The 27153-nt window shown below is 37.2% G+C and overlaps 1 protein-coding gene and 1 pseudogene across 5 annotated transcripts in view; one reads left to right on the top strand and one right to left on the bottom strand.

Moving 5' to 3' along the window:
* DENND4C (DENN domain containing 4C) overlaps positions 1-27153 on the top strand; it is a 131925-nt gene that overhangs the window by 19724 nt on the left and 85048 nt on the right. For all 5 annotated transcript variants that reach the window (XM_059924659.1, XM_059924660.1, XM_059924656.1 and 2 more), the window contains exons 2-3: positions 16797-17118; positions 26155-26407. In XM_059924659.1, coding sequence (XP_059780642.1) covers positions 16814-17118; positions 26155-26407 — 558 coding nt within the window. In that variant the 5' untranslated portion in view covers positions 16797-16813. The remainder of the gene's footprint in view (positions 1-16796; positions 17119-26154; positions 26408-27153) is intronic.
* On the bottom strand, positions 5181-5441 carry LOC132367041 (cytochrome c oxidase subunit 6B1-like; annotated as a pseudogene).

Genomic DNA, 27153 nt, shown 5'->3' with positions numbered 1-27153 from the left:
TATTTATTTATTTATTCATTCTTGGCTGTGTTGGGTCTTCGTTTCTGTGCGAGGGCTTTCTCCAGTTGTGGCAAGAGGGGCCACTCTTCATCGCGGTGCGCGGGCCTCTCACTGTCGTGGCCTCTCTTGTTGCGGAGCACAGGCTCCAGACGCGCAGGCTCAGTAGCTGTGGCTCACGGGCCTAGTTGCTCCGTGGCATGTGGGATCTTCCCAGACCAGGGCTCGAACCCTTGTCCCCTGCATCGGCAGGCAGGTTCTCAACCACTGCGCCACCAGGGAAGCCCAGGTAGAGTAATCTTGGTTGTAGGTTCTTCTCTTTCATAACTTTAAGTATATCATGCCACTCCCTTCTGGCTTGTAGAGTTTCTGCTGAGAAATCAGATGTTGACCTTAATGGGAGTTCCCTTGTATGTGATTTGTTGTTTTTCCCTTGCTGCTTTCACTAATTTTTCTTTGTCTTTAATTTTTGCTAATTTGATTACTTTGTGTCTCGGCATGTTTCTCCTTGGGTTTATCCTGTATGGGACTCGCTGTGCTTCCTGGACTTGGGTGGCTATTTCCTTTCCCATGTTAGGGAAGTTTTCGACTATAATCTCTTCAAATATTTTCTCTGGTCCTTTCTCTCTCTCTTCTCCTTCTGGGACCCCTATAATGCGAATGTTGTTGTGTTTAATGTTGTCCAGAGGTCTCTTAGGCTGTGTTTATTTCTTTTCATTCTTTTTTCTTTATTCTGTTCAGCAGTAGTGAATTCCACCATTCTGTCTTCCAGGTCCCTTATCCATTCTTGTGCCTCAGTTATTCTGCTATTGATTCCTTCTAGTGAAGTTTTCATTTCATTTATTGTATTGTTCATCTCTGTTTGTTTGTTCTTTAATTCTTCTAGGTCTTTGTTAAACATTTCTTACATCTTCTCGATCTTTGCCTCCATTGTTTTTCCGAGGTCTTGGATTATCTTCACTATCATTATTCTGAATTCTTTTTCTGGAAGGTTGCCTATCTCCATTTCATTTAGTTGTTTTTCTGGGGTTTTATCTTGTTCCTTCATCTGGTACATAGCCCTCTGCTCTTTTATCTTGTCTATCTTTCTGTGAATGTGGTTTTTGTTCCACAGGCTCCAGGATTGTAGTTCTCCTTGCTTCTGCTGTCTGCCCTCTGGTGGATGAGGCTATCTAAGAGGCTTGTGCAGGTTTCCTGATGGGAGAGACTGGTGGTGGGTAGAACTGGGTGTTGCTCTGGTGAGCAGAGCTCAGTAAAACTTTAATCCGCTTGACTGCTGATGGGTGGGGCTGGGTTCCCTCCCTGTTGGTTGTTTGGCCTGAGGCAACCCAACACTGGAGCCTACCTGGGCTTTTTGGTGGCGCTAATGGTGGACTCTGGGAGGGCTCACGCCAAGGAGTACTTCCCAGAACTTTTGCTGCCAGTGTCCTTGTCCCCATGGTGAGCCACAGCCACCCCCCGCCTCTGCAGGAGACCCTCTAACGCTAGCAGGTAGGTCTGGTTCAGTCTCCCCTGGCTTCACTGTTCCTTCCCCTGGGTCCCGATGCACACACTACTTTGTGTGTGCCCTCCAAGAGTGGAGTTTCTGTTTCCCCCCGTCCTGTCAAAGTCCTGCAATCAAATCCCACTAGCCTTCAAAGTCTGATTCTCTAGGAATTCCTCCTCCCATTGCCGGACCCCCAGGTTGGGAAGCCTGACGTAGGACTCAGAACCTTCACTCCAGTGGGTGGACTTCTGTGGTATGTGTTCTCTAGTCTGTGAGTCACCCACCCTTCAGTTATGGGATTTGATTTTGCTGTGATTGCACCCCTCCTACCGTCTCATTGTGGCTTCTCTTTTGGCTTTGGATGTGGGGTATCTTTTTTGGTGAGTTCCAGTGTCTTCCTGTCGATGATTGTCCAGCAGCTAGTTGTGATTCTGGTGTTCTCACAAGAGGGAGTTCAGCTCCTGTTTTCTTAAGGTTTCTCTCTCTGTTTTTAATGTCCTGTTTTTTGTTCCTTTTTGGATTGAGTGTATTTTAGTATTCCATTTATCTCCACATTGGTTTATTAACTATACATTTTTTTTTTAAGTAGTTGCCTTAGGGTTTATTATATGTATCTTTAACTTTCAACAGTTTACCTACACATAGTGTTATACTACTTCATGTATTACCTAGGACTTTTAATTTTGTATACTTTCATTCTCTTCCATTCTTCATCATTAAAAAGGGGATAATACTAGTTACACCTTGTTGGGTTGTTAGGAGTATGAAATGAGTTAATGCATGTAAAATATTTAGAACATAGCTCATGCTTTTATTTATATTGGGAATAATAGAAGAAGACTTCATTAGTTATTGAATCTGCAGATTGCAGGTTTCTTTTCTAACTTGCCTCAACTACCCATTTCTATGATCACACCCAAGACTATTGGTTCTCAATTTTGACTGTATATTACAATTAACTGGGCAGCTTAAAAATTTTTGATGGGAGTGTGCCACCCTCAGAAATTCTTATTTTCTTGGTCTGATTTAAGAAAAAGTATTCTGTTAGATTCCAATGTGTAGTTAGAATAGAGAACCATTACCCTAGACTTTATCATCATGATCTATAACTTAAAGTAGTTTAAGTATCTAATTCTGACTTCCATCTCTTTTTCTGCCAGCTCACATACTTTGATACCATATTTTGGCACTTCTTGGATTCTATCTAGACCACCAGGCCATTAGTCACACCACTCTTTCACTGTCCATCATGCGCCTCATACAGTAACTTCTTTCCTTACTCAATTACATTGATTCATTGAATAAAAATGTTAATGCCTGCTAATGTTCTGTACTATTTTGTGGGGTCAGGTTATCATCTCTCTTGTTTCTTCCTTCACTGTAATTAGGGCAAAACTTCAGCCATGATAAAACACAATTCTTTGCAAACTCTGTGTTCCCTTGAACCTAAGCAGCTGAGTGTGATTGGAGAAAACAAACAACAGTACTGACTGGTCTCACTTTAAATTTATGGCCACGAATATCCCTTGTACCCTCAGCATTACCTAGTCATTTTGCTCTTCCACTTTCATTACTAAGAAGACTACTTAATCTCTTTTCTTTCCTTACTCTTTTCTCTCTCTTTGTCTCTCTATATATGCCAAGTCCTCCATCTGTGCTGCATTCTCTTGTCTGTTGAAGGATTTTGCCTCTGGTGTTATCCTTTCTCTGCCCTGCATCATCTTTCTTTACTGCTGAATCATATTTGCAAGCATAAGAACATGCTGTAACATCTCAAACTGTCTTTCTCTGTCTGTCTGTCTGTCTCTCTCTCTCACACACACACACACCTTTCTTTCTCATGTACAGAAAAAATTGTTGCAAAGACTTGCTCATACTTACTGTCTCTATTTTCTTACTTTGCATTTTCTCTCCAACTTGCTCCAGGCTGGCTCTTCTCCACCTTCACCAACTAAACCCATTCTAGTCAGTGTTCTCAGTCTTAAAGTTCTCTACCTCTCATCAGCATTTGACACGATTGATCAGTCCCTAGTTTTGGGGAAACCTCACTTGGTTTTCTGGATGCCATATCATCCTGAATCTCGTCTGATTTATGACAGTTCCTTCTCAGTCTTGTTTTCTAGCTTCTCTTCCCTTGCCTCAAAAGTTGGAGTGCCCTAGGCTTAGGCCTTATACCTTTTCTGTGTCAGTATTTGTCACTTTTTAGGGTATCTTATTTAATTTTGTGGTTATACGTATCATTAATTCACTATTGACTCCAGCCTTGATATCTTTATCAAACTCCACACTGTATTGGAGTGCCTTCTCTGCTTGAATGTTTTAGTAGGCATCTCAGACTTAACTTGTCCGGTACAGAATGTTGGGTTTATTTACTCAAACTTACTCTTTCCTCAGACTTTACCATCTCAATATATGGCACCACCATTCATCCTCTTGGTTAGGCCACAAACTGGACGTCATTCTTAGTTTCTCTTTTCCCTCATACCTCCAATCCATCAGTAGCAGTTTTACCTTTAAACTATATCTCAAATCTTGCCATTTCTTGTCACTCCCACTCCTTTGCCTTAATATAAGCCATTATTATCTCTCTTCTGGACTGCTGCAGTTACCTTCTAACTGCATTCCCTGCTTCTGCTCTTTTCTCCCTCTGTGTACAGCAACTACTGTGATTTTTTTTTTAAAGACACAGCACTGTCATCTGGAGGCTGCTAGTTGCTTCCCAGCATGTTTAGAATAAAATCTAAAGACCCTACCTAGCCTAAAAGGTCCTGTATAATTTCCCCCTTCACTGACCTCATCTTTCAATGGTCCCCTAAGCTCCAGAGCCATGGCTTTCTTGTTGTTCCTCAAAGATCAAGGTATTTACTTGCCCTTAGGCGTTTATTTTTTATTTTCTTCCTGCTTGGAATGTTTTCTATTGTCATATGATTTACTCTTTCCTATCACTTCAACCCCTGCTCAGATTTTACCTCCTTACTTCTTCAAAGAGATCTTTCTTGACTGCACTATAAAAATAAGCACTTCCGTTATCACTTTCTTTCTCTATATCTTGCTTTATTTTTATTCATAGCATGTATGCTTTCTGAAATTATTTATTTATAAGTCTATAGTTATCTACTGATTATTTCCCAACTATAATGTAAGCTTCATAAAGACATGACATTTGGTATTTTCATTGCTTTAATTCCTCGCATTTAGAACAAGGTCTGAGACTCAGTCATAGGTTATTAATGTACCAGTAATGATTGTTTGGCAAACATAAGAGCTCCTTCCCGTTAGCCACAAAACTGTAAAATACTTATGAATAATCCTAACAAACAATGTAGAAGATCTGAGTGAAGAAAATCATGAGACTTTAGTTAAAGGCTTAAAAAAAAAAAAGACCTAAATAAAATGGAGAGCCATACCGTATGCACTTGACTGGAGAACTTAATATTGTAAAGTTGGCTGTTCTCCTTAAATAATCTGGGTTTTAGAATTGTTCCTAACAAAGATCTCAGCTTTTTTCCTCCTGAAACTTGATAAGCTGGGATGAGTAAGCCTGGAAAGTTTTTTTTTTTTTTTCCCACTCTTCCAGTGAGTATTATTAGTTAAGCCATGATTCAGGATCCCAGGGTGGGGATCACCACGTACCCAGGTCCCCCTTCACCACCCTGAGCAGAAGGATGGAGGACAGAAGAGGAGAGGTGGAGCCAGTTCAGATCTTCCCTGGAAACATGCCTTCTGCCCAGTGGTCATCCCAGGTTGACACCCAGGCTATGGGGCAGAGAGACTTGTACACACACCAGTATCATTCACACATGGAGACATCACCTCTTTTAGCAGACATTGCCTTCTCACAGTGGTGGAAGCCTAGGTAGTTCTGCCAGCAGTTCCTGGTCTGGCTCTGGTTGGGGAAGTGGCTGTCAAAAGGAGCAGGCTGATAGTTCTTGATTTTGGAGTTGATGTCCTCTGCCATAGTGCTGACTCCTAAAGACACCCCTGAAGCCGCTGGAAGCTCAGTGTGACCCTCATCAAAGATGCCAGTCAAGCCTGGAAAGTTTTTAAAAGGGTGAAGAGGGAGTTTATCTACCACATCAAAAAACATATAGAACTGTTATAATTAGCTGTGGGTGGTACTAGCTTGGAAATTGGCTAATGAAACAAAATAGAGGTTAGATTTTTTTTTTAGGATTATATAGGATTTTAGTATATATGATTTTAGTATTTAGTATGTAGATAAAGGTGAGAAAAGAATTCATCAGTAAGTTAACTGTTCCATTATAAGTAGATGACATGATTATACATGCTATAGAGCATTTGTAAAGCAGTGATACCCATTAGGTATATTTGAGGTGTGTAGGGCTCTTGCAGTTAAGGATCTAGTTAACGTATGCCTTTAGGTCATCTTCTGTTTCATAAAATATTTCCCTCGCTTCTTCACGGATTCATTTTTTGATCTGATAGCGTGTTTACCTCTCTTCCTTTTAATTTGTTATTACTTCCACTGTGTATTTAGTAGTCAGATAAACTTAACAGAATTTTTAAAATAAACTGTCATTAAACGGACTCTGAATGAGAGACTGAAATGCATTAAGTATGTATGTTTTGCTGCTTTGTGATATCTATTGCAGTTCTTTTTTTTTTTTAATTTTCTTTATTTATTTATGGCTGTGTTGGGTCTTTGTTTCTGTGCGAGGGCTTTCTCTAGTTGCGGCAAGCGGGGGCCACTCTTCATCGCGGTGCGCGGGCCTCTCACTATTGCGGCCTCTCGTTGCGGAGCACAGGCTCCAGATGCGCAGGCTCAGCAATTGTGGCTCACGGGCTTGGTCGCTCCGCGGCATGTGGGATCTTCCCAGACCAGGGTTTGAACCCGTGTCCCCTGCATTGGCAGGCAGATTCTCAACCACTCTGCCACCAGGGAAGCCCCTCTTTCATTTTTGATGTTATTTGTTTGGGCCCTCTTTTTTTCTCATGATATGTCTAGCTAAATGTTTATCAATTTTGGTTATCTTTTCAAAGCATCACCTTAGTTTCACTGATCTTTTCTATTGCTTTTTTTTTTTTTTTTTAAGTCTCTCTTTTATTTCTGCTCTGATCTTTATGGTTTCTTTCCTTATACTAATTTTGGGTTTGGTTGCTCTTCTTTTCCTGGTTCCTTTAGCTATAAGTTTAGGTTATTTGAGATTTTTCTTGTTTTCTGAGGTAGACTTGTATCGCTGTAAACTTCCCTCTTAGAACTGCTTTTGCTATGTACCATAGATTTCGGATTGTTGGATTTTCATTTTCATTTGTCTCCAGGTATTCTTTGATTCCCTCTTTGATTTCTTCAGTGACCCATTGTTGTTTTAGTACTATATTGTTTAGCCTCTACATGTTTGTGTTTTTTGCAGTTTTTTTCCTTGTAGTTGATTATTAGTCTCATAGCATTGTGTTCAGAAAAGATGCTTGATATGATTCAGCCACTCTGTCTCTTTTTTTTTTTGGCGGGGGGGGCACCAAAATTTTTATTAGAACAAGAACCTTCTTATTCTCTTTTAACATTAAAATCATTATAAACCAAATTAATCTCTTTTTGACCCAGAGTTGTGATGGGAATCATCAAGTTACAATATGCTTTTATGTTTCTCTAGTCCCTCTCAACCTCTGGCTGTCACTTCTCCTTTCTTGGCTATCCCTTAACAATGTATTCCAATCTCTGTTAATAGGGTCTAAAACTATCAACCTCATTGTTCTGAAGTTTAAAAGAATGCTAAGCACTAAGTTAGGCTCTCAGGAACAGACTCTGACATTTCCTCCACACCCTTTGACATAGCTCCTTCTCGTATGTCATGGGCTGAGGAACCAATGAACCTGTAAACCAAGAACATGGGTATAAAGTCCATAGGCCACGTGAGGGCCTGGATGGTAAAGTGCATGGGCTTTGTGACCACCACTGCCACCTTCTAGTCTAAGGAAGGACTGACTGAGTGAGCATTTCCAAAACTCCTGAGCTCAAGGTTCCCTGTGGGTAACTCCCATGTACCTCCATCATGACTAGGGCTGGAGGAGGGACTTCTCAATTCCCCCCGCCACACTTGGAACAGTATGAGGGATGCAGCAGAGGCTAAAGACTGAGTGATGAGCCTCAGGGAGTTGATGGGGGACAATATCAAACCAGTCTCATAGTTGGTGCCATTTGCTCTTGGGGAGGAGACGTGGGACCCAGGCAATGACAGCAGCTGGAAGGCAAAGGGCAGGCCTGGTTCTCAATAGCAGTCGTGATAAGGCTTGAAGGGGCCATCACAGGACATGGCCAGGTACTGGGCCTGCTTCTCAGTCAGCTTGGTTAGCTTCATATTCAGCTTGCCCAGGTGGGCTTTAGCCACTGCTTCATCCACCTTCTTGAGCAGGAAGTGGACCCCGACAGGGTACTTGTCTGGGGGTGTCCACAGCTCAATCTGTGCTAGCACCTGGTTGGTGAAGGAGTTGCTCATCACAAAACTTGGGTGGCCCATGGCACAGCCCAGGTTGAGCAGCTGGCCCTTGGCCAGCAGGATGATGCGGCACCCGTTCTTCAACAAGTAGCAGTCCACCTGGGGATTGATGTTCACCTTCTCCACAACATTCTCGTTCAGCCACTTGACATCAGTCTCCACATCAGAGTGTCTGATGCAGTCTGTGTCTTTTGATTGGAGCATTTAGGCCATTTACATTTAAAGCAGTTATTGATAGGTGTGTACTTATTGCCATGTTGTTCATTGTTTTCGTAGTTTTTTTGTTCCTTTCTTTTGCTTTCTTCCCTTATGATTTGATGATTATGTTTAGTAGTATGTTTGGATTTCTCTCTCTTTTTGTGTATATATCCATTATAGATTTTTGGTTTTTGATTACCATGACATTTATATGTAGCAATCTGTGTTTATGTGTGTGTGTGTATGTATGTATGTGTGTGTGTATATAAATGATTATTCTAAGTTGCTGATCTCTTAATTTCAAATGCATTTTAACTGTCTTGCATTTTTGTTTCAACTCCCTCCTGACATTTCCTGTTTTTGACATCATATTTAACATCTTATTGTTTTCTGTATCACTTAACTACTTGTTGCGGATGTAGATGATTTTACTACATTTGTCTTTTAACCTTCTTACTAGCTTTATAAGTGGTTGATTTACTACCTTTATTTTATGTTTGTCTTTATCAGTGAGATTTTTCCTTTTGTAATATTTATTTTTCTAGTTGTGGCCTTTTATTTCCCACTTTAGAGAAGTCCATTTAACATTTCTTCTAAAGATGCTGGGTCCTGAGCCCTCTGGTGGATGTAGCTGGGTCCTGAGGTGGGTGGGGTGGGTGTCTTAAGACAGCTGGCCTGCAGGTTGGTAGGGCTATGTACCTGCCTGGGTAGCTGTGTGGCCTGAGGTGTCCCAGTACTGGTGCTCACAGGCTGGTGAGCTGGGCCAGGTCCCAGTGCTAATAAGTTAGGGGGAGGGGAATTCCCTCGTGGTCCAGTGGTTAGAATGCCGTGCTTCCAGTGCAGGGCGCGTGGGTTCAGTCCCTGGTCAGGGAACTAAGATCCCACATACCATACAGCGTGGCCAAAAAAAAAAAAAGAGAAACAAAAAATGAGTTTACTTAAAGTAAAAAAAAAAAACAACTAGTAATAAAAAAAAAAATAAGTTGGAGGATTCCAAAATGACAGTTGCCAGCCCCAGTGTCCTCATGGTAGAATGAGCTCCCACAAATTTTTGCCACCAGCGTCCATGTCCTCAGGGAAAGCTCCAGTTGCCTCCTGCCTCTCCAGAGGCTCTCTAAGATCAGCAGGTGGGTCCAACCCAGGCTCCTTTCAAATTACTGCTTAGTCCCTGGTTCTTGGAATGTGTGAGATTTTGAGCACACCCTTTAAGAGTGAAGTCTTTATTTCCTACAGTCCTCTGGATAAGCCCCATTGGCCCTCATAGCCAAACATCATGGGGGCTCATCTTCCTGGTTGCAGAATCCCTGGGCTGGGGAGCCCGATTTGGGGCTCCTTGGGGAGGACCTCTGCAGTTGTAATTATCCTCTTGCTTGTGGGTTGCCCACCTGGTGATGTGGTTCTTTACCATATCGTGTCTCCACCCCTCTTGTTTGTTTCATTATTTCTTTATATTTTCAGTTGTAGAACATCTTTTCCACTAGTTTTCAGGTCTTATCAATAGTTGCTCTGTAAATAGTTGCAATTTTGGTGTGCCCTTGGGAAGAGGTAAGCTCAGGGTCTTCCTATTCTGTCATCTTGGTCACTTTTCTACCCAGTAGTTTTAGCATGCATTGGTAATTCTTGCTTGAATGTGAATACTGTGATGCTTGTAAAATGGTTTTTAATCATTCTTTCTGTGTTTATTAGTGTGTATTCTGTTTTGAAGAGCCTTCCTTTCCTTCCTTCACTTTCATTCATTTACTTTATAATATCAGTATGGACTCAAGGCTTAAAAGAAAGTCAGTGTTTTATAATCCATTATTGTAACTCATTTTAATGCTGAAATTGTTCCCAGATTGGCCAATGGGAGGCTCATCAAGCTAGTTTCTGTGTCCTTTCTGAGCCCCCATTAGTCTTTGAGCAGTGCTTTTTTTTTCTCTGCCTTGCATAAGATGTTCTAGGTGCATCCTGTGCTTTTTTTGCCTAGCCTTGGAATTGGCCATTTCTCCAAGGAGCTCTAGTATCTCATGGCTGGGAAATGTCTTTAAGAAACAGTGATATAGGTGCTAGATTTGTTTGTTGCTGGTGGGGTGACACAGCTGGTGGGTTTTCTTTTTAGCAGATAGAAGGAGGAGATACACCCACTCACACATACATATTTTATAGTTTTATTGAGCCATAATTCATACACCACACAATTCACCCATTTAAAGTATACAATTTATTGGTTTTTAGTGTAGTCACAGATTGCTCAACTATCATCACAATCAATTTTAGAACATTTTTATTCCCTCAAAAAGAGACCCCATACCCATTAGCAGTCATTCTCCATTTCCCCCAACACCCAGGCCTAGCAGCCAACAAGTTTCTCTTTCTATAGATTTGCCTATTCTGCACATTTCATATAAATGGAACCATACTATATGTGGTCTTTTGTGACTGACTTCTTCCACTTAGCATAATGTTTTCACGGTTCATCCATGTTGTGGCATGTATCAGTATTTACTTTCTTTTTATTGCTGAATGATAGTCCATTGTATAGATGTACTACATTTTATTTATCCCTTTATCAGTTGATGGACATTTGGGCTATTACCATTTCTTTTCTGTTATCAATAATGTTGACACATGTGTATTTAAACATTTTTATTTTTGAATTATTTTAGGTTTACAGAAAGGTTGAAAAAATAGTACAGAGATTTCCTGTATTTTTCTATGGCTAACATTTTATATTACCGTAGTACATTTGTCAAAACTAAGACATCAACATTGTTACATTGTTGTCAACTAAAATCCAAATTTTAATTTCACTGATTTTTACATTAATAAAACTTTTTCTATTCTGTGATCCAGTTCAAGGTACCACATTGCCTTCAGTGCATATATATTTTAAAACCATGAGTTCATACTGATACCTCTAATTCCATTCTAAAACAGATTCTTACTTGTCTTCTCCCATCCCTTATTTGTATCTCCCTTTTCTCATAGCAAGAGCTCTGGCCTCCTACAATTATGCAATCATGGAGTACATATATTGATAGAATAATTTCAGAATTGCTACAAATATACTAAGTTTAAAAAAAAAAGCCTTCTAAGTAAAGGTTAAGATTTATTTTCAGTTCTTCACGTAGGTCTTTTTCCATTCCCTTCTATGTGATTACATTATCAATTTTATATACAGTTAGGTTCATTGGCTCACATATGTTTCATGGTGAAGTTAGGTATTTAACCAGGTCAGTATTTGTTGCACACGGGCTTTTCTCTAGTTGTGGTGAGCAGGGGCTGCTCTTCGTTGCGGTGCGCGGGCTTCTCATTGCGGTGGCTTCTCTTGTTGCAGAGCACGGGCTCTAGGCGCGTGGGCTTCAGTAGTTGTGGCTTGCGGACTCTAGAGCGCAGGCTCAGTAGTTTTGGCTCACAGGCTTAGTTGCTCCGCAGCATGTGGGATCTTCCCTGACCAGGGCTCGAACCCATATCCCCTGCATTGGCAGGCGGATTCTTAACCACTGCGCCACCAGGGAAGTCCCTAACCAGGTCAGTATTTTTTAAATGAAATTTAGAAATTGTTGTTTTCTCGATATTTAATCTTTAGAGTGAATATAGCCTGCTTATGTGTTTTGTTTGAATTTACTAGTGTTTAAGGATTTTGAATTAGTTGCTGATATTTTAAAACTTGGAGATTTACATTAAAAATCCGGATTATTCCAATGCTCGACTCTGTACAGTCAGGGTAAAGTTGGAAAGGAACTAACTGGGCTCTCTAAGGCCTTGGCAGTCACACTTGGCACGAGAGGTAGATGACACATGTTTAGGTCACAAGAGTTCTACCCTGGAATGTTGGGGGAAAAAATCTGGATTATTTTGGCTTCCCTTGAAAAGACAAAAAGGAAATTCTGGTTTTGCCCAGTCTGTTTGGCAACAATTGGATGGATCTGAACAGTAGTGGCTGCCTGTGGTCTCTAGTTCCCACAACTCTTATATCCTGTATGACCCCTTTAAAGCATTTGTGTTTTCAGCCTTTCTTTACAGCCCTCCTTCTTTACAAAACTTTCAGTTGAGGTGCAACAGTAGAGAATTACACTGCTTTGTGTTCTTAAAAAGAAACTGATTTCATCTGAAATGACTTGCTTTTTCAATTTTGTAGCTCCATAATCCAGCCAGCATAACTGATGTTGATAATGCTTTCTAAATGGAATCACTAAGGCGCTATTTTAAATTGCTTAAGTGTAGCAAATAACTTTGATAATACTCTAGTTTCTTTGTGGTTTAAACAGTGTTCATTTTTCATTCTGTATGGCTTGGAACACCAAGGAACACATAGTTTTGAACCTTTAAAAAACTCTTTTTGTTACAGTGAGAGGAATTTTGTAAACTACATTTAGCCTTGTAAATTGAAGTTAATAATATTTTGTTGATATTAACAGTATTTATTTATTAAAATGTATGCCATTCTAAACAGTAAGGTGAAATGAAATTGATTCTGAAAGGTTATCTTGGCTATAGTTGGAAAATGAAGTCTAATGATATTTAACTATATATCTAAGTTTTTAATAAATATTTTAATATTTTTTAAAAGGTTTTGTTAATGCAGACTCATTTTTACCAGAGATAAAGAAGGTCGTTTCGTAACGATAAAAAGGTCAGTTCATCGAAAGGACGTAGTAATTCTAAATAGTTATGCCCTTAATAACAGAGCTTCAAAGTACATGAAGCAAAAACTGATAGAACTGAAAAGAGACATCAACAGATCTATAATTATAGTCAGAACTATAGTTTCAATACCACTCTTAATAATTGATTGAACAAGTGGACAAAATCTGCAAGGATATATAGATTTGAACAACACTAATAACCTTCTTGACCTCTCTCCAACAACAAAACACACATTCCGCTAAAATGCACATTGTGTAATTATCAAATAGACTATATTCTTAGCCATAAAACTAATCTCAATAAACATAAAAGACTTCAAGTCGTACACAGTATATCCTCTGAGCACAGTGTAATTAAGTTAGAAGTCAGTAACCGAAAGATTCTTGGAAAATTTCCAAGTACAAAATTTGGAAACTGAAAAACATACTTTAAAAAGCCCATTGGTCAAAGAAAATAAGAAAGAAATTTAAAAATATTTTGAACTGAATAAGAAGAAAACATGCCTGAATCTGTGGGATGCCACTAAAACATTATTTGGGGGGGGGGTGCATTTTAGCTCTAAATACCTACATTAGGAAAGAAGAAAGATCTCAAATCAATGGCCTCCACTTCCACCGTAGGAAACTAGAAGAAGAAGAGCAAATTAAAGTCTACATAGGGACTTCCCTGGTGGTCCAGTGTTTAAGACTCCGGGCTCCCAATGCAGGGGGCCTGGGTTGCATCCCTGGTCAGGGAATTAGATCCCTCATGCTGCAACTAAAAGCCCGCATGCCGCAACGAAGATCCCACATGTGGCAACAAAAATCCCATGTGCACACAACTGAGACCCAGCACAGGCAAATAAATAAATAAATATTAAAAAAAGATAAAGTCTACATAAACAGAGGAAAGGAAGTAATAAAGTTCAAAGTAGAAATCAATGAAATAGAAAAGCAATAGAAAAAAACCCATGAAACTGAAAGCTGGTTCTTAGAGAAGATCAATAAAATTGACAGTTTTCTAGCCAGACTGATCAGGATAAAAAGAGAGAAGACACAGACTTACTGATATCAAGAATGAGATATGTGACATCACTACATAATCTACAGATACTAAAAGGATAATAAGGGAATATTATGAAGAATTTTATACAGTAAATTACACAACTTAGATGAAATGGACAAATTCCTTGCCATAGACTCAATGTGTATGCCCTCCCCCAATTCTTACGTTAAAACGTTATCCCCAGTGTGCTGGTATTTAGAGGTAGGGCTTTGGGAGGTGCTTTGGTCATGTGGATGAAACCTTCATGAATGGTATTAGTGTCTTTCTAAAAGAGACTCCAGGAAGACCCCTTGTTCCTTTCCACCCTGTGAAGTTACAGTGAAAAGACAGCCTTCTATGCACTAGGAAGCCAGCCATCACTAGACACTGAATCTGCCAGTGTCTTGATCTTGGACTTCCCAGCCTCAAGAAATAAATTTTTTGTTGTTTATAAGCCACCCAACCTATGGTATAGCAGCCTGAATGGACTAAGACCTTCACAAACTATGAAAGTTTACTCAAGAAGAAATACATAATCTGAATTGCCCTATGTGTTAAAGGAAATGAATTTATAGTTTAAAACCTACCCTCAAAGAAAACTCTAGACCCAGATAATTTCACAGGTGAATTCTATCAAACATTTAAGGAAGAAATAATAACAACAATTCTATACAAACTCTTCCTGAAAATTGAAGAGGGGGAAAGTCTTCCCGACTCATTCTGTGAGACTGACATTACCTTGATGTGAAAACCAGATAAAGACATTACAAGAGGAAAAAAACAAAAAAACCCAAAAACTATAGACAAGTATCCCTCATTAACATATATAAAATTACAAACAAAATTTTAGTGAACAGAATCCAAGAATGTATGAAAAGGATAATGTATGCATGGAAAATAAGCACATGAAAAGGTGGTCAACATTACTAGTTATTAGAAAGATACAAATTAAAACTATAGCTAAGTATCACTGTAGACATAGTAGAATCTAGTTTAAATTGAAACGACTGACCTTATAGAGTGTTGGAGAGGATGCGGAACAGCGGCAGTCTCATATACTGACGATAGGAATGTAAAACGGTATACTCACTCTAGAAAACTGTTTGGCATTTTTTTAGAATTGCATATGCCTACCAGGTGATCTAGCCATTCCATCTTAGAATTTACCTAAGGTAAATGAAAGCATACGTGCACACGGCTTGTACATGGGTATTCATGATAGCTTTATAATAGCCCCAAACTGAAAATAACCTATATGTTTATTAACATGGGTGAATGGATAAACATTTTGTAGTATATTCAACAGTAGAATATTACTCAGCAATAAAAACGAATGAACTATTGATATAAACAGTAACATGCATGAATCTCAGAATAATTACAATGAGTGAAAGGAGCCGGACAAAAAAGAATATACTGTATGATGTCATTTATATCAATTCTAGAAACTAATCTATAGTGACAGAAAGCAGGTCACTCCTTGCCTGGGGAGGGAGGGATGATGAAGGGGTACAAGAATATTTTGGATGTTGATGGATGTGTTCACTATCTTGATTGTGATATGGTTTCACAGGTGTATGCATTTGTGAAAACTTACCAAACTGTACACTTTAAAATATGTGCATTTTATTGTATGTAAATTATACCTCAGTAAAGTTTTTTAAAAAGCACATAAAATCCATAGAAATATTTAAAATTCCAGGGACTTCCCTGGTGGTCCAGTGGGTAAGACGCTGTGTTCCCAATGCAGGGGGCCCGGGTTCGATCTCTGGTCGGGGAACTAGATCCTGCGTGCATGCCGCAACTAAGCGCCCACATGCTGCAACTAAAGATCCCGCATGCCACAACTAAGACCTGGTGCAGCCCAAATAAGTAAATAAATAAATAAATATTTAAAGAAAATAAAATTTCAAAAGCTTAATTTTATTTTTAGAGGTATTGAGTTTAAAGATAATAGAAATCTTGACTCAGTGTTCATATTCTCTAGGTTTCTACCATGTATTACCTAAGTCTCTTAATAGGTATTTTGTATAACTTTGTCTTCTTTGGTTATGGTTTTTTATGCTCTGTCTGGTATCTATATATGAAATAGTTAATGACCCCTAAACTTACTTAGTTTACACGGTGTTTACATAAAGTTTTTTAACTTTAGAGACAGACTCCTGATTGGATTAAGAGACTGGTTTAATTATGTTTATTACTAGTACCTTTATCTTTTCTGTTAGACTTTGAATAATTCATGATGAACTCATTTCGTTTGTTTAAATGTGAAGTTCGCTCTAGGAATTCTGTAACTCAAAAGAGAATGACTTTTAAAAAATAGTATGAATGTTGTTCATTATGTGCATTTTGCTGAAAGGAAAGCACCATAGCCCACTTCTCATAGTTTGATTATCCTTAACAGGGCCTTAGGCACATAATAGGATCATAGTTGAATTACAAATGAATCGATGCCATAAACTTGTACTTCATACGAGGTAAAAGCTGACAAGATGATATCAAAACAAGCTTCTTGGGTTTCCCTGGTGGCACAGTGGTTAAGAATCCGCCTGCCAATGCAGGAGACACGGGTTCGAGCCTTGGTCTGGAAAGATCCCACGTGCCGCAGAGCAACTAAGCCTGTGTGCCACAACTACTGAGCCTGCGCTGTAGAGCCTGTGAGCCACAAGTGCTGAGCCCACGTGCCACAACTACTGAAGCCCACCGCAATGAGAAGCCTGTGCACTGCAACGAAGAGTAGCCCCGGCTCGCCACAACTAGAGAAAGCCCGTGCGCAGCAATGAAGACCCAACGTGGCCAGAAATAAATAAATAAATAAATAAATTTATTTATTTTTTTAGAAAAACAAAAATACAGTCTTCTTCTACAGAACAACAATTTGATTATAAATCCAACTGGGAAGTGTGCCTGTTAATCACTTGTTAACTCAGGAGTATTTTAGTTTAGTGAGTTAGGATAAAGCATTTTATTTAATTGATGTCTTTTTTTTTTTTCTTCCTCTCTTCTAGGATATATAGAAGCAGCCATGATAGAAGACAAAGGGCCAAGAGTGACTGACTACTTTGTTGTGGCAGGTCTCACTGATACATCTACTCTTTTGGATCAAGAAATAAATCGTTTAGATACTAAGTCTACTGGACCTAAAGCTCCAATTACAGACATTGCAGTTATTAACAAATCAGCTGGGGAAACAGTACCTGAGGGTTACACCTGTGTTGAAGCCACTCCGTCAGCTCTCCAGGCAAACTTGAACTATGGAAGTCTGAAAAGCCCAGAACTGTTCCTCTGTTATAAGAGAGGGAGAGATAAACCACCCCTTACTGACATTGGGTACGGTGACTTATTTTCTTTTGCTATAGTGAAGCGAATAAAATTTATTTAAGGTTCATGGCAATAGAAATTCAAAATCCTTGATAGTTCTATTATTATTTGTTACTTCAAAATCAAGTATAGTGAGATATTATGTATCTCTGTCCGTCCTTACTGAATTTCTCTGTATAGGATTGAGTCATTAGATTATTTCCTTTCAAAAGTATATTGAAATGAAGGCGTTAGAGCCTGAAATGTGATTTCATTTCTGTTTGTACGTATCAGATAAGCTTATTAATTAAACATAAAAGAACAAAAAGCTATAATAAAAGACAGTATATTTTTAAGGAGCTAGTTGGGTTACGCGATGAGCTTTTGTGAAGCTCCGAACTCATTTAACAAAGGAACATTCCTGTTTTAAAAAATACAATTGGGACTTCCCTGACAGTCCAGTGGTTAAGACTCCCTGCTTCCACTGCAGGGGGCACGGGTTTGATCCCTGGTTGGGGAACTAAGATCCTGCATGCCGTGGGGCATGGCCACAAAAAAAAAAAAAAAGATGAAAAATACAATTGCACTGTGTGGTTTTTAATGCCAGGAGCAAAGCATTTACGGTTTAGAAGGAGTATAGTTGTTATGAGGTATTTAGTGTCTAGTCCACAGCCAATGAAGATCATTCTTCTGTGTAAAAGCTTTTTCTCCAAAAATGTCTATGTTGACTCTTCTTTAAATAAGATGTGCTTTGAGAATACCTATAATACTTTACCATATATACATGTCATGTATTAAGCTCTTCTGCTCATTATAATTACCATCAGTTAGTACAAACATATGTATTTGAGAGCATCTTGGGAAATATTCGGGATCAATTTGTTCATTTATGCAAAACACGCAGTTGGAATTTTGATGGGGATTGCATTTAATCTGCATATCAATTTGGGGGGAGTATTGCCATCTTTACCATATTAAGTCTTCCAAACTATATGAGTTGTCTTTCCATTTATTCAGGTCTTATTTCTTTTAGCACTGTTTTATGGTTTTTAGTGTACAAGTCTTTCACCTCCTTAATTAATTTTTAAAAATATTTATTTATTTTATTTATTTGGTTGCGCCGGGTCTTAGTTGCGGCAGGTGGCCTCCTTAGTTGTGGCTCTCGGGCTCCTTAGTTGCAGCTCGCCCGACTCCTTAGTTGTGGCATGCGAACTCTTAGTTGCCGCATGCATGTGGAATCTAGTTCCCTGACCAGGGATCGAACCCAGGCCCCCTGCATTGGGAGCACAGAGTCTTAACCACGGCACCACCGGAGAAGTCCCTCCTTAATTAAATTTATTAAATATTTCATTCTTTTGGATTCTGTCATAAACGGGATTATTTTCTTAATTTCTTTTTCGGATTGTTCATTGCTGATGTATGGCAACACAGGTGGGTTTTATCAACTTCATGTGTTAATCTTATACCCTGCAATTTTGCTGAATTTGTTAGCTCTAATAGCTTTCTTGTGGATTTTGGGGGTATTTTTTATTGTATAGGATCATGTCATTTGCAAATAGAGATAGTTTTATTCCTTCCTTTGCACTTTGATTTATACCCCCCAAACACACCGCCCTTGTCTTATTGCTCTGGCTAGAACTTAACAGTATGGTGTTGAATAGCAGTGGTGAAAGCAGGCATCCTTGTCTCATTCCTGATCATAGGTGGAAGGCTTTCAGTCTTTCACCATTGAGTATGATGTTAGCCGTGGGTTTTTCATAAATGCTATTTATCATGTTAAGGAAGGTCCCTTCTATTGCTGGTTTTATGAGGGCTTTTACCATAAAAATGTGTTGGATTTTGTCAATTGCCTCTTCTTTTTTAATTGATAACGATCATGTGGATTTTTCTTTCATTTTATTAATGTGATGTATTACATCAATTGTGTTTCTTAGGTTGAGTCCCTCTTCCAATGTAACCATAAAACCACACCAAAAAGATGATTAATTCTTGAATATCATCATATATCCAAATTACCCTGATTGTCCCACGAAATGTTTTTTTTTAAACAGTTGGTTGCTGGTGGTTCTGTTCATAGTTGTTCTGATATTAAGAACGGTAGTGAGCTGCTACATTTGACCACCACTTGTTTTGCTCATCATTTCCTTTACTGTTCCAACAGACCTCTGGGGAAATTGTCCCAAGGTCCTCATTATGTTCAAATTTCCAAAGCCAAAGGATGTTTTGTCCTTATCTTACTTTACTTTAACTCCTTTAGTATAGTACATATCACCCTATTTAGCTTCTACAATTTTCCTTCAAGTCAGTACAGTTGCAGTGGGGGTCATACAACTTTATAAGATTAGTGGACATAAGAGCCAGTTTAGAAAGGACGGAGCATGATTGGGAATTGGAGTTATAGAGGCTTCTTTTTGAAAGCGTGACTTTAAGGGAAAGAGAAGATAGTTACGGGCCTTGCTATTTTGTCCATGGACCAGTATTGTCCATAGGGCCTGTGAGTGTGTTAGAGAGTCAGAATCTCAGGCACTGCCCTAGACCTACTGACTCTGTATTTTAACGAAATCCCCAGCAGCAATGGTTTAGGATACCTGGAAGGTGAGGGGATACAGAGCCCAGGGCTATTTTTTAACATTTCTCCCAGGAGAGAACCTTGAACATCTTTATATTGAAGGGAAGAAACCAATGGAGAAGGAAGGGTTGAAAATATAGGACTGAGAGGTTTTACTGTCAGTTCTTTTATTTTCTCTATGGTTTTCTTAAGAAGATAGGTAATATCCATAACAGGATGGGTACAGGATAACAGTTTGATAATATTCATGTCAGTTGAAGGGAAACCAGCCCCAGGGACTTGCCTTGTGTTCCAGCCCTCACTGTTCTCTCTGTTAGCCATCCTTTAAAGGTTATCTGTTCACATCCTCATCCCCAGACCTCCCACCATATAGTTGTAATTAAAAGGGTATAAGTCTCTGAAAGATTGTTGTTCCTTGTGATTCAGGGGCATAACTTAAAAATGATGACTTAGATAATTATACTTAGATGCTTTCAGGTTGCAAGCGGCTCTTTCATATATATCTGGCAGTTCCCTAAGGCTTCTAATTTCTGTTAACTGATCCAGGTTTGCTTGAGTGTGTGGTCGTCTTTTAGCAGATCATGGTGGTAAAGTTTCTCTCCAGATCAAATAATTGTTAATATCTGGTGATTTGGTCTTTTTTCCCTTCTTCCCCTCAATTAAGCATACTAGTGAGGTTTGGAAAAACCTGTTAGCCAGTATAAAGACAGGTACCCATCTCATTCAACTAAATATGAAACAGAGTTGTCAAACTTTTGACCTTTTGGACTGTTTTATAAACAAGATGAGATATTTATAAAAATAACAGGTTTTTTTTTTTCCTGGAAAAGATGTTAAGTTAAAATATGTAAGATCTGATATTCCCTCATAATTTCAAATACTCCATAAAGTGTAATTTAAACAGGTCACTGTATTATTGTATATGTCAGATGTGTTTTTTGAGATAAGGAATCACAGACTGCTATACAAAGTTCTTATCTTCCTTCACTTATCAGATTGATTGACTTTCATATGAATATTTTTTTCCAGCACTTTTGGTTTTTGAAAATTTTCAAACATACAGAAAAGTTAACAGAATATTGTAATAAACACCAGTATCCTTTTCTCCTAAATGGTAAACTGTAGTATAATGAACAATATGCTGTCCATCTAGATTCAACAAATTAACATTTTCCAATATTTTTGTTAAACTATTTGAAACGAGGCTGAAGCTATCATAACAATTCTCCTGTGAATACTTCACCATGCATCCCTTAAGACATGTTCCTAATGACCATGGTATATAGAAAATTAATAATTCCATCATATTTTTCAGTATCCACTCCCTAGCCAAATATTTGCAGTTGTCTCAAGAATGTTTATTTATAGCTTAAAAAAAAATCCAGGATCCTGTCGTGGCTTACCTGTTGTATTTGGTTATTGTACCTCTTTATTTAGTCTGTTTATCTAGAACATTCCCCAACATTTTTCTGTGATATATAGACATTTTGAAGAGTCTGGGCCACTTGTCTTATAGAATGCCCTACATTCTAGATTTATCTGATTGTTTCCTCATCAAGTCATTTAACTTGTTCCTTTATTGTCAGTATTTCCTGTAAACTGGATGTTAGGTTTAAAGTCTGGATTAAATGTACATTAAATATTTTTGGCAAGAATACTTACAGGTAGCGCTAGCATCAGGAAAGCATGTAGTGGCAGATTGTCCCATAATTAGTGATGCTAAGTTCAGTCACTTGGTTAAAATGGTTAATTGCTTGCTATCTATTGTAAAGGCATTTTTATTTTTTCTGTTATTTAAGTAATTTGTGGAGTTGTGGGCATTGTTTAAATATCTTGTCCCCTAACACCTTTTCACTTACTGTTTCCATTGATCATTGCCTGAATTAGATCTTGTATGGGGGGATGTAAAATGAGACTTTTCTAATACTGTCATTTAAAAAATACATTTTTAATTGGCATTTTATTATAATGAAGAGCTTTCTTATTATCTTGGCCTCATTTTTTTTAATGAGACAAATTTTTAAATTTGTTTTGAGTATAATTGAGGAACTGTGAATTTTAATTTATTCCGTTTGATAAAAATCAATTATAATCCTTATTCTTTTTGCCCAAATTGTCCCAAGTTTGGCCAGTGGGAGCCCTTTCCAGCTGACTGCTGTGTCAATCAAAATTTGGAGCTATGTGTATTCATTGTTACTGAGGTGTCTATTTTTTATATAAATAAATATTTATATAAATCGTGAGTTCATACTCATATTTCAACTTCAAATTTTAACATTAAAAACTTACTGAACTCATTTTGGATTGTATCTTGTTTCTCTTATGCTGAAAATCTTGGTTTCTAAATCATAAATATGTTACTTATTGCTTTATCTTATTTACATAAGGTAATCTCAAGTTATAGTATCAGTTTTACTACCAATAGTAATTCTGTTAACTGAGTTCCTTGTCCCTAGAATAAAATCCATTAAGCATTTACAGAGTACTGTGTTAAAAAATTATATGAAATAGTTTTTCTATGTGGTTATATTACCAATTTGCTATGCAGTTAGGTTCATTTGTTCCTTTTTGTGTTTCATTTGTTTTAACATTCTTTCTTTTAATATGGAAAATATTGTTGTGGTTCAAAACACATAAAAAGATATATTTAGAGAAGTATTGCTTCAGTTTCTGTTTCCTCTACTCCTTTCTCCATACTTTCTGCCCTCTCCTCCCCTGTTGTTTAGTTTCTGATTTATCCTTTCAATGTGTGTTTTTACAGAAATAAACAAACACATATGTGTGTATAGTTTTATTTCTTCCTCTTAAACAAAATGCAGATACTATGTACACTATTTTATACTCTGTTTTTTCACCTAACAACATCTCCTGGGAACCACTCCATTTCTGAAAATGGAGATCTTTCTCACCCTTTTTTTTTTTTTTTTTATAGCTTTGTAGCACTTATTTGTGTGGATGTATCATACTTTATTCAGCCAGCCTCTATTGATGGACATTTGGGTTCTTTCCTATCTTGTGCCATTAAAGAATGCTTTGGTGAATAATGTTGTGCATATGTTGTTACATATTTATGGAGTTATATTTTCAGGTAGATCCTAGAAAGGAATTGCTGGGTTAAAAGATATATGCATGCATAATTTTGTTAAATGTTACCAAATTTCCCTCCATTGTGATTGTGCCATTTTATACTACCATTATCACTGTATATGAGTGCTTCTTTCCCCACAATGTCATCAACAAAGAATGTGATAAGATTTTTGAATTTTTGTCAGTCTCACAGTAGAGAATTGGCATGTCAGAATAATTTTAATGAGGTTAAGTATTTCTTCAATGTTTAAGGACCGTTTTTTCTTTTGTGAACTGTTAATGTCTTTTGGCATTATCTGTTTGTTAATGTCTTTTTTAAAAACAGGTTTTTGATTAATTTATTCTTTTAAAATTCAGGATAGTGGTTTTCCTTAATGATATAGTGATTGGAAGGGAGAATAATGAGAACCATTGGTGATTGTTTTTTGGTCTGGAGCTGGTTATACAGGTTTGTACACTTTATGCCAATAAACTGAGCAGTATGCTTAAGTAAAAAAAATAAAAACAGGTTTTTGGTCTTTTTCTTGTTTTTTTTTAATGAGATTTTTATGTGTTAGGAAGATGAACTTTTTGTAAAAAGAGTCACCAGATGTTTTCTCCAAGTTTATTAATTTGTCTTTTTTTAAAATTGAAGTATAGTTGACTTACACTGCTTTGTTAATTTATAAGGTATACAGTGTAGTGATTGACTATTTATAGATTATACTCCATATAAAGTTATAAAATATTGATTATATTCCCTGTGCTGTACATTACAGCCTTGTAACTTATTACAAGTAGTTTGTATCTCTTAATCCCTTTTACCTATTTTGCCCCTTCTCCATTCCTCTCCCCTTATAATTTGTCTTTTGACTTGGTTTATGGCGTTTTTTTGTCATGTAAAGTTTATTTTATGAAGTTTATTTTCTTACTCTTTTATTGCCTCTAGATTTTGAGTCATAGTTACATTTTTCCTACTGCTAGGTTTTCTTTTAGTATGTTTTCATTCTTTACATTTACATATGTGATCCACTGGGAGCCCTTTCTGTGTATAGTGTGAACTATAGATAGAATTTTATTTGTTTATTTTTCCCAAATGGCAATTTGCTTATTCAAGCACTGCTTATTAAATTAAAAAGTCCATCTTTCCCTCAGCGTATTGAGGTGTCACCTTTATCATAGACTAGATTTCTGTTCATTGTTCTTTCTATTTACTCATTTGCCAATACTATTTTGATTTAAATATGGAGGCTTTATAGTGTTATATTTAGTTGAGCTTTAACAACTTCATTGAGCTATAATTCACACATCATACAATTCACCCATCTAAAGTGTACAATTAAATGGTCTTTAGTATATTCACAGAGTTGTGTAGCCACAGTCCATTTTAGAACATTTTCATCACTCTAAAAAGAAACCTTATACCCTTAGCAGTCACTCTCCAATACTCTTTTCTACTCTCTAGTCCTAGGCAACTACTAAATTACTTTCTGTTTCTGTAGATATACCTGTTCTGGACATTTCATGTAAATGCGATCTTACTATATGTGGTCTTTTTTGTCTGGCTTTTTTCACTTAGTATGTTTACAAGGTTCATCCATGTTGTACCGTGTATCAGTACTTCCTTGTTTGTATTGATCCGTGATATTGTCACATGGCTGTACTACAGGCTACATATCCATTCTTTAGTTGATGGACATGTGATTGTTTCCACTTTTTGGCTGTTGTGGATAATGATGTTATAAGCATTTGTGTATCAGTGTTTGTATAGATGTGTTTTCTTTTCTCTTGTGTATATACTGAGAAGAATCTATGTTTATTTTTCCTCTTGGATCATGTGGAAAATCTATGTTTAACCCATTGAGGAACTGTCAGACTGTTTTCCAGAGCTGTTGATTTCCACCAGCAATGTATGAGGATTCCAATTTTTCTGACACTTGTTATTATCTGTCTTTTTTATTCTAGCCATTCCCATGAAAGTGAAGTGGTATCTCATCTGGTTTGATCTGCAGTTCCCTAATGGCTAATAGTATGTTCAAGATCTTTTTATGTGCTTTCGGACATTTGTATATCCTCTTTGGACAAATGTCTATTTAAGATTCTTTGCCCATTAAAAAAAAAGAAGATGTTTTATTTTAAAATAATTTTACAGAAGAATTGTAAAGATAGTACAGAGAATTCCTATATATCCTTTGCCAGTCCTGTGCCCATTTTTAAATGGTGTAATTTTTTAATATTAATTTGTAAGATTTTTTTTTACATATTCTGGAAAGAATTTCCTAGTTAAATATATGATTTGCAGATATTTTCTCACAATCTGTGGTTATCATTTCACTTTCTTGATGGTATCAGTTGTAGCACGGAAGTTATTAATTTTAATGAAGTCCAGTTTATCTGTTTTTCTTTTGTCACTTGTGCTTTTGGTGTCATATATAAAAAGGCTTAGTCTAACACAAGGCCACAAAGGTTTATTCCTGTGTTTTTTTCTAGGAATTTTATAGTTTTAACTCTTACATTTAAGTGTTTGATCCATTTTTGATTTTCTGGTGTGTAGTGTAAGGAAGGGGTCCAACTTTGTTCTTTTGCATTTGGATACCCAGTTGTCCCAGCACCATTTGTTGAAAAGATTATTCTTCTCCCATTGATTTATCTTGCCACTCTTGTCAAAATCAATTGACTGTAAGTGTATGGGTTTAATTCCAGACTGTCCACGTTATTCCATTGATCTATATGTTTATCCTTATTCTAGTACTGCACTGTACTGATGACTAGATTGGTAGTAAGTTTTGAAATGGGGGAGTGTGGATCCTCCAAGTCTGTTGTTTTTTTCCGGATTGCTTTGGCCTATACTGGGTCCCTTGCATTTCCATATGAACTTTAGGATTTTGTTGCCTATTTCTAAAAAAGCAGGCAGCTAGGATTTGGATAGTAATTTGCCATCTAACCAATATTAAGTCTTCTTATCTATGACCATGAGATGACTTTTTATTTATTAGCTCATCTCTGATTTCTTTAAACGGTGTTTTATAGTTTCAGTCAAGGGATTTTTAAAGGTGAACTTTTGACAGGAATTATGAAGGTAAATTTTGTGAAAACATCTGAATACTAGATAAAACTTCTGAGAATTGACCTGAGGATGATTGTGGTATTGCCCCTTTTTTGTTTCATATGTTTCTTGTAATAAGCAATAAAAAAAATCAAGTTGTTTGATCCTGTTTACACTTCTAAAATTGTATTCTAGCTGTTGAAAAATAAAAAATAGTAGGAGATTTCTAATTCCCTAAGTAATTATTTTAGTTTTGGTTTGCAGTTAAGATTTGGGAAACAACAGGGGAGACTAAAAAAAATTTATTTTGTTCTCAAGGAGAAAACTAGCATTAACCTGACATATGTTTACTTATCTATTTATTTCTTCCCTCCCTGCCATGCAGAGTTTTATATGATGGGAAAGAAAGGCTAATTCCAGGATGTGAAGTGATCCAAGCCACACCCTATGGTCGCTGTGCCAATGTCAACAATAGTTCAACTACTTCACAAAGAATCTTTATCACTTATCGAAGGGCTCCTCTAATTCGACCCCAGAATTCGTTGGCTGTAACTGATATCTGTGTTATCGTAACCAGTAAGGGAGAAACCCCTCCTCATACCTTCTGCAAAGTTGACAAAAACTTAAATTGTGGAATGGTAAGAATAAAGTTTCATTTCCAAAATTTCATATGAAAATTAAAAAAAAAATTTTTGGACTTCTCTTTATTATTGGGCTTATTATTTACTCTCAGTTTATATTTTCATGATTTTTTTTATTACTTTTAGCTCTCTAATTTTTATGGTTCATAATAACTTAAAAAAATCCTTAGCTACCTGATGTTTTAGAATAATTTCATCCAGAAAATAGTTAAAGTCAGGGATTTTTTTTTTTTGATATGTGCTAATACATTACACTAATATACAGGTTTTGTTAGCTTTTGGGTTTTAGTGGTGTCTTCAAGGACAGTTGCAGGGAGATTGGGTCGAGACGCCCTTTATATTTATTTATTTATTTTAAATATTGTAGTTTTCATATTTATTTTAAAAGGGCTCTACTGAAGAAGAAAATGCAACATATACATTGGATTTATAGTTTTATGACACTAAAGTTTACTGTTGGGTTATGTTTATTTTGAAAAACAACTTAAAGCAAACTAATATTAGCTTAAATGAGGTATAGGCAGAGATGACCCATGCACCCAAGGCTGTTAGTCAAGACAGGTTTGCCTCTGGAGATGATGACTTCATAGCAACTAGTGACCCCGGTCTTCCCTAGTTTGGGCTCAGCACCCACGTTTTGTGCTGTTTCTTTCAAATAGAGGCAGCCTCTGCATGATTACAGAATTGTAGAATTTTTGAAACAACCTTTGCATCAGTTTAATTTTCATGGCAATGTTTTTTTA

The sequence above is a fragment of the Balaenoptera ricei genome, chromosome 6, assembly GCF_028023285.1.
Source record: "Balaenoptera ricei isolate mBalRic1 chromosome 6, mBalRic1.hap2, whole genome shotgun sequence".
NCBI lineage: Eukaryota > Metazoa > Chordata > Mammalia > Artiodactyla > Balaenopteridae > Balaenoptera > Balaenoptera ricei.
This window is presented reverse-complemented; position numbering and strand designations above follow the sequence as displayed.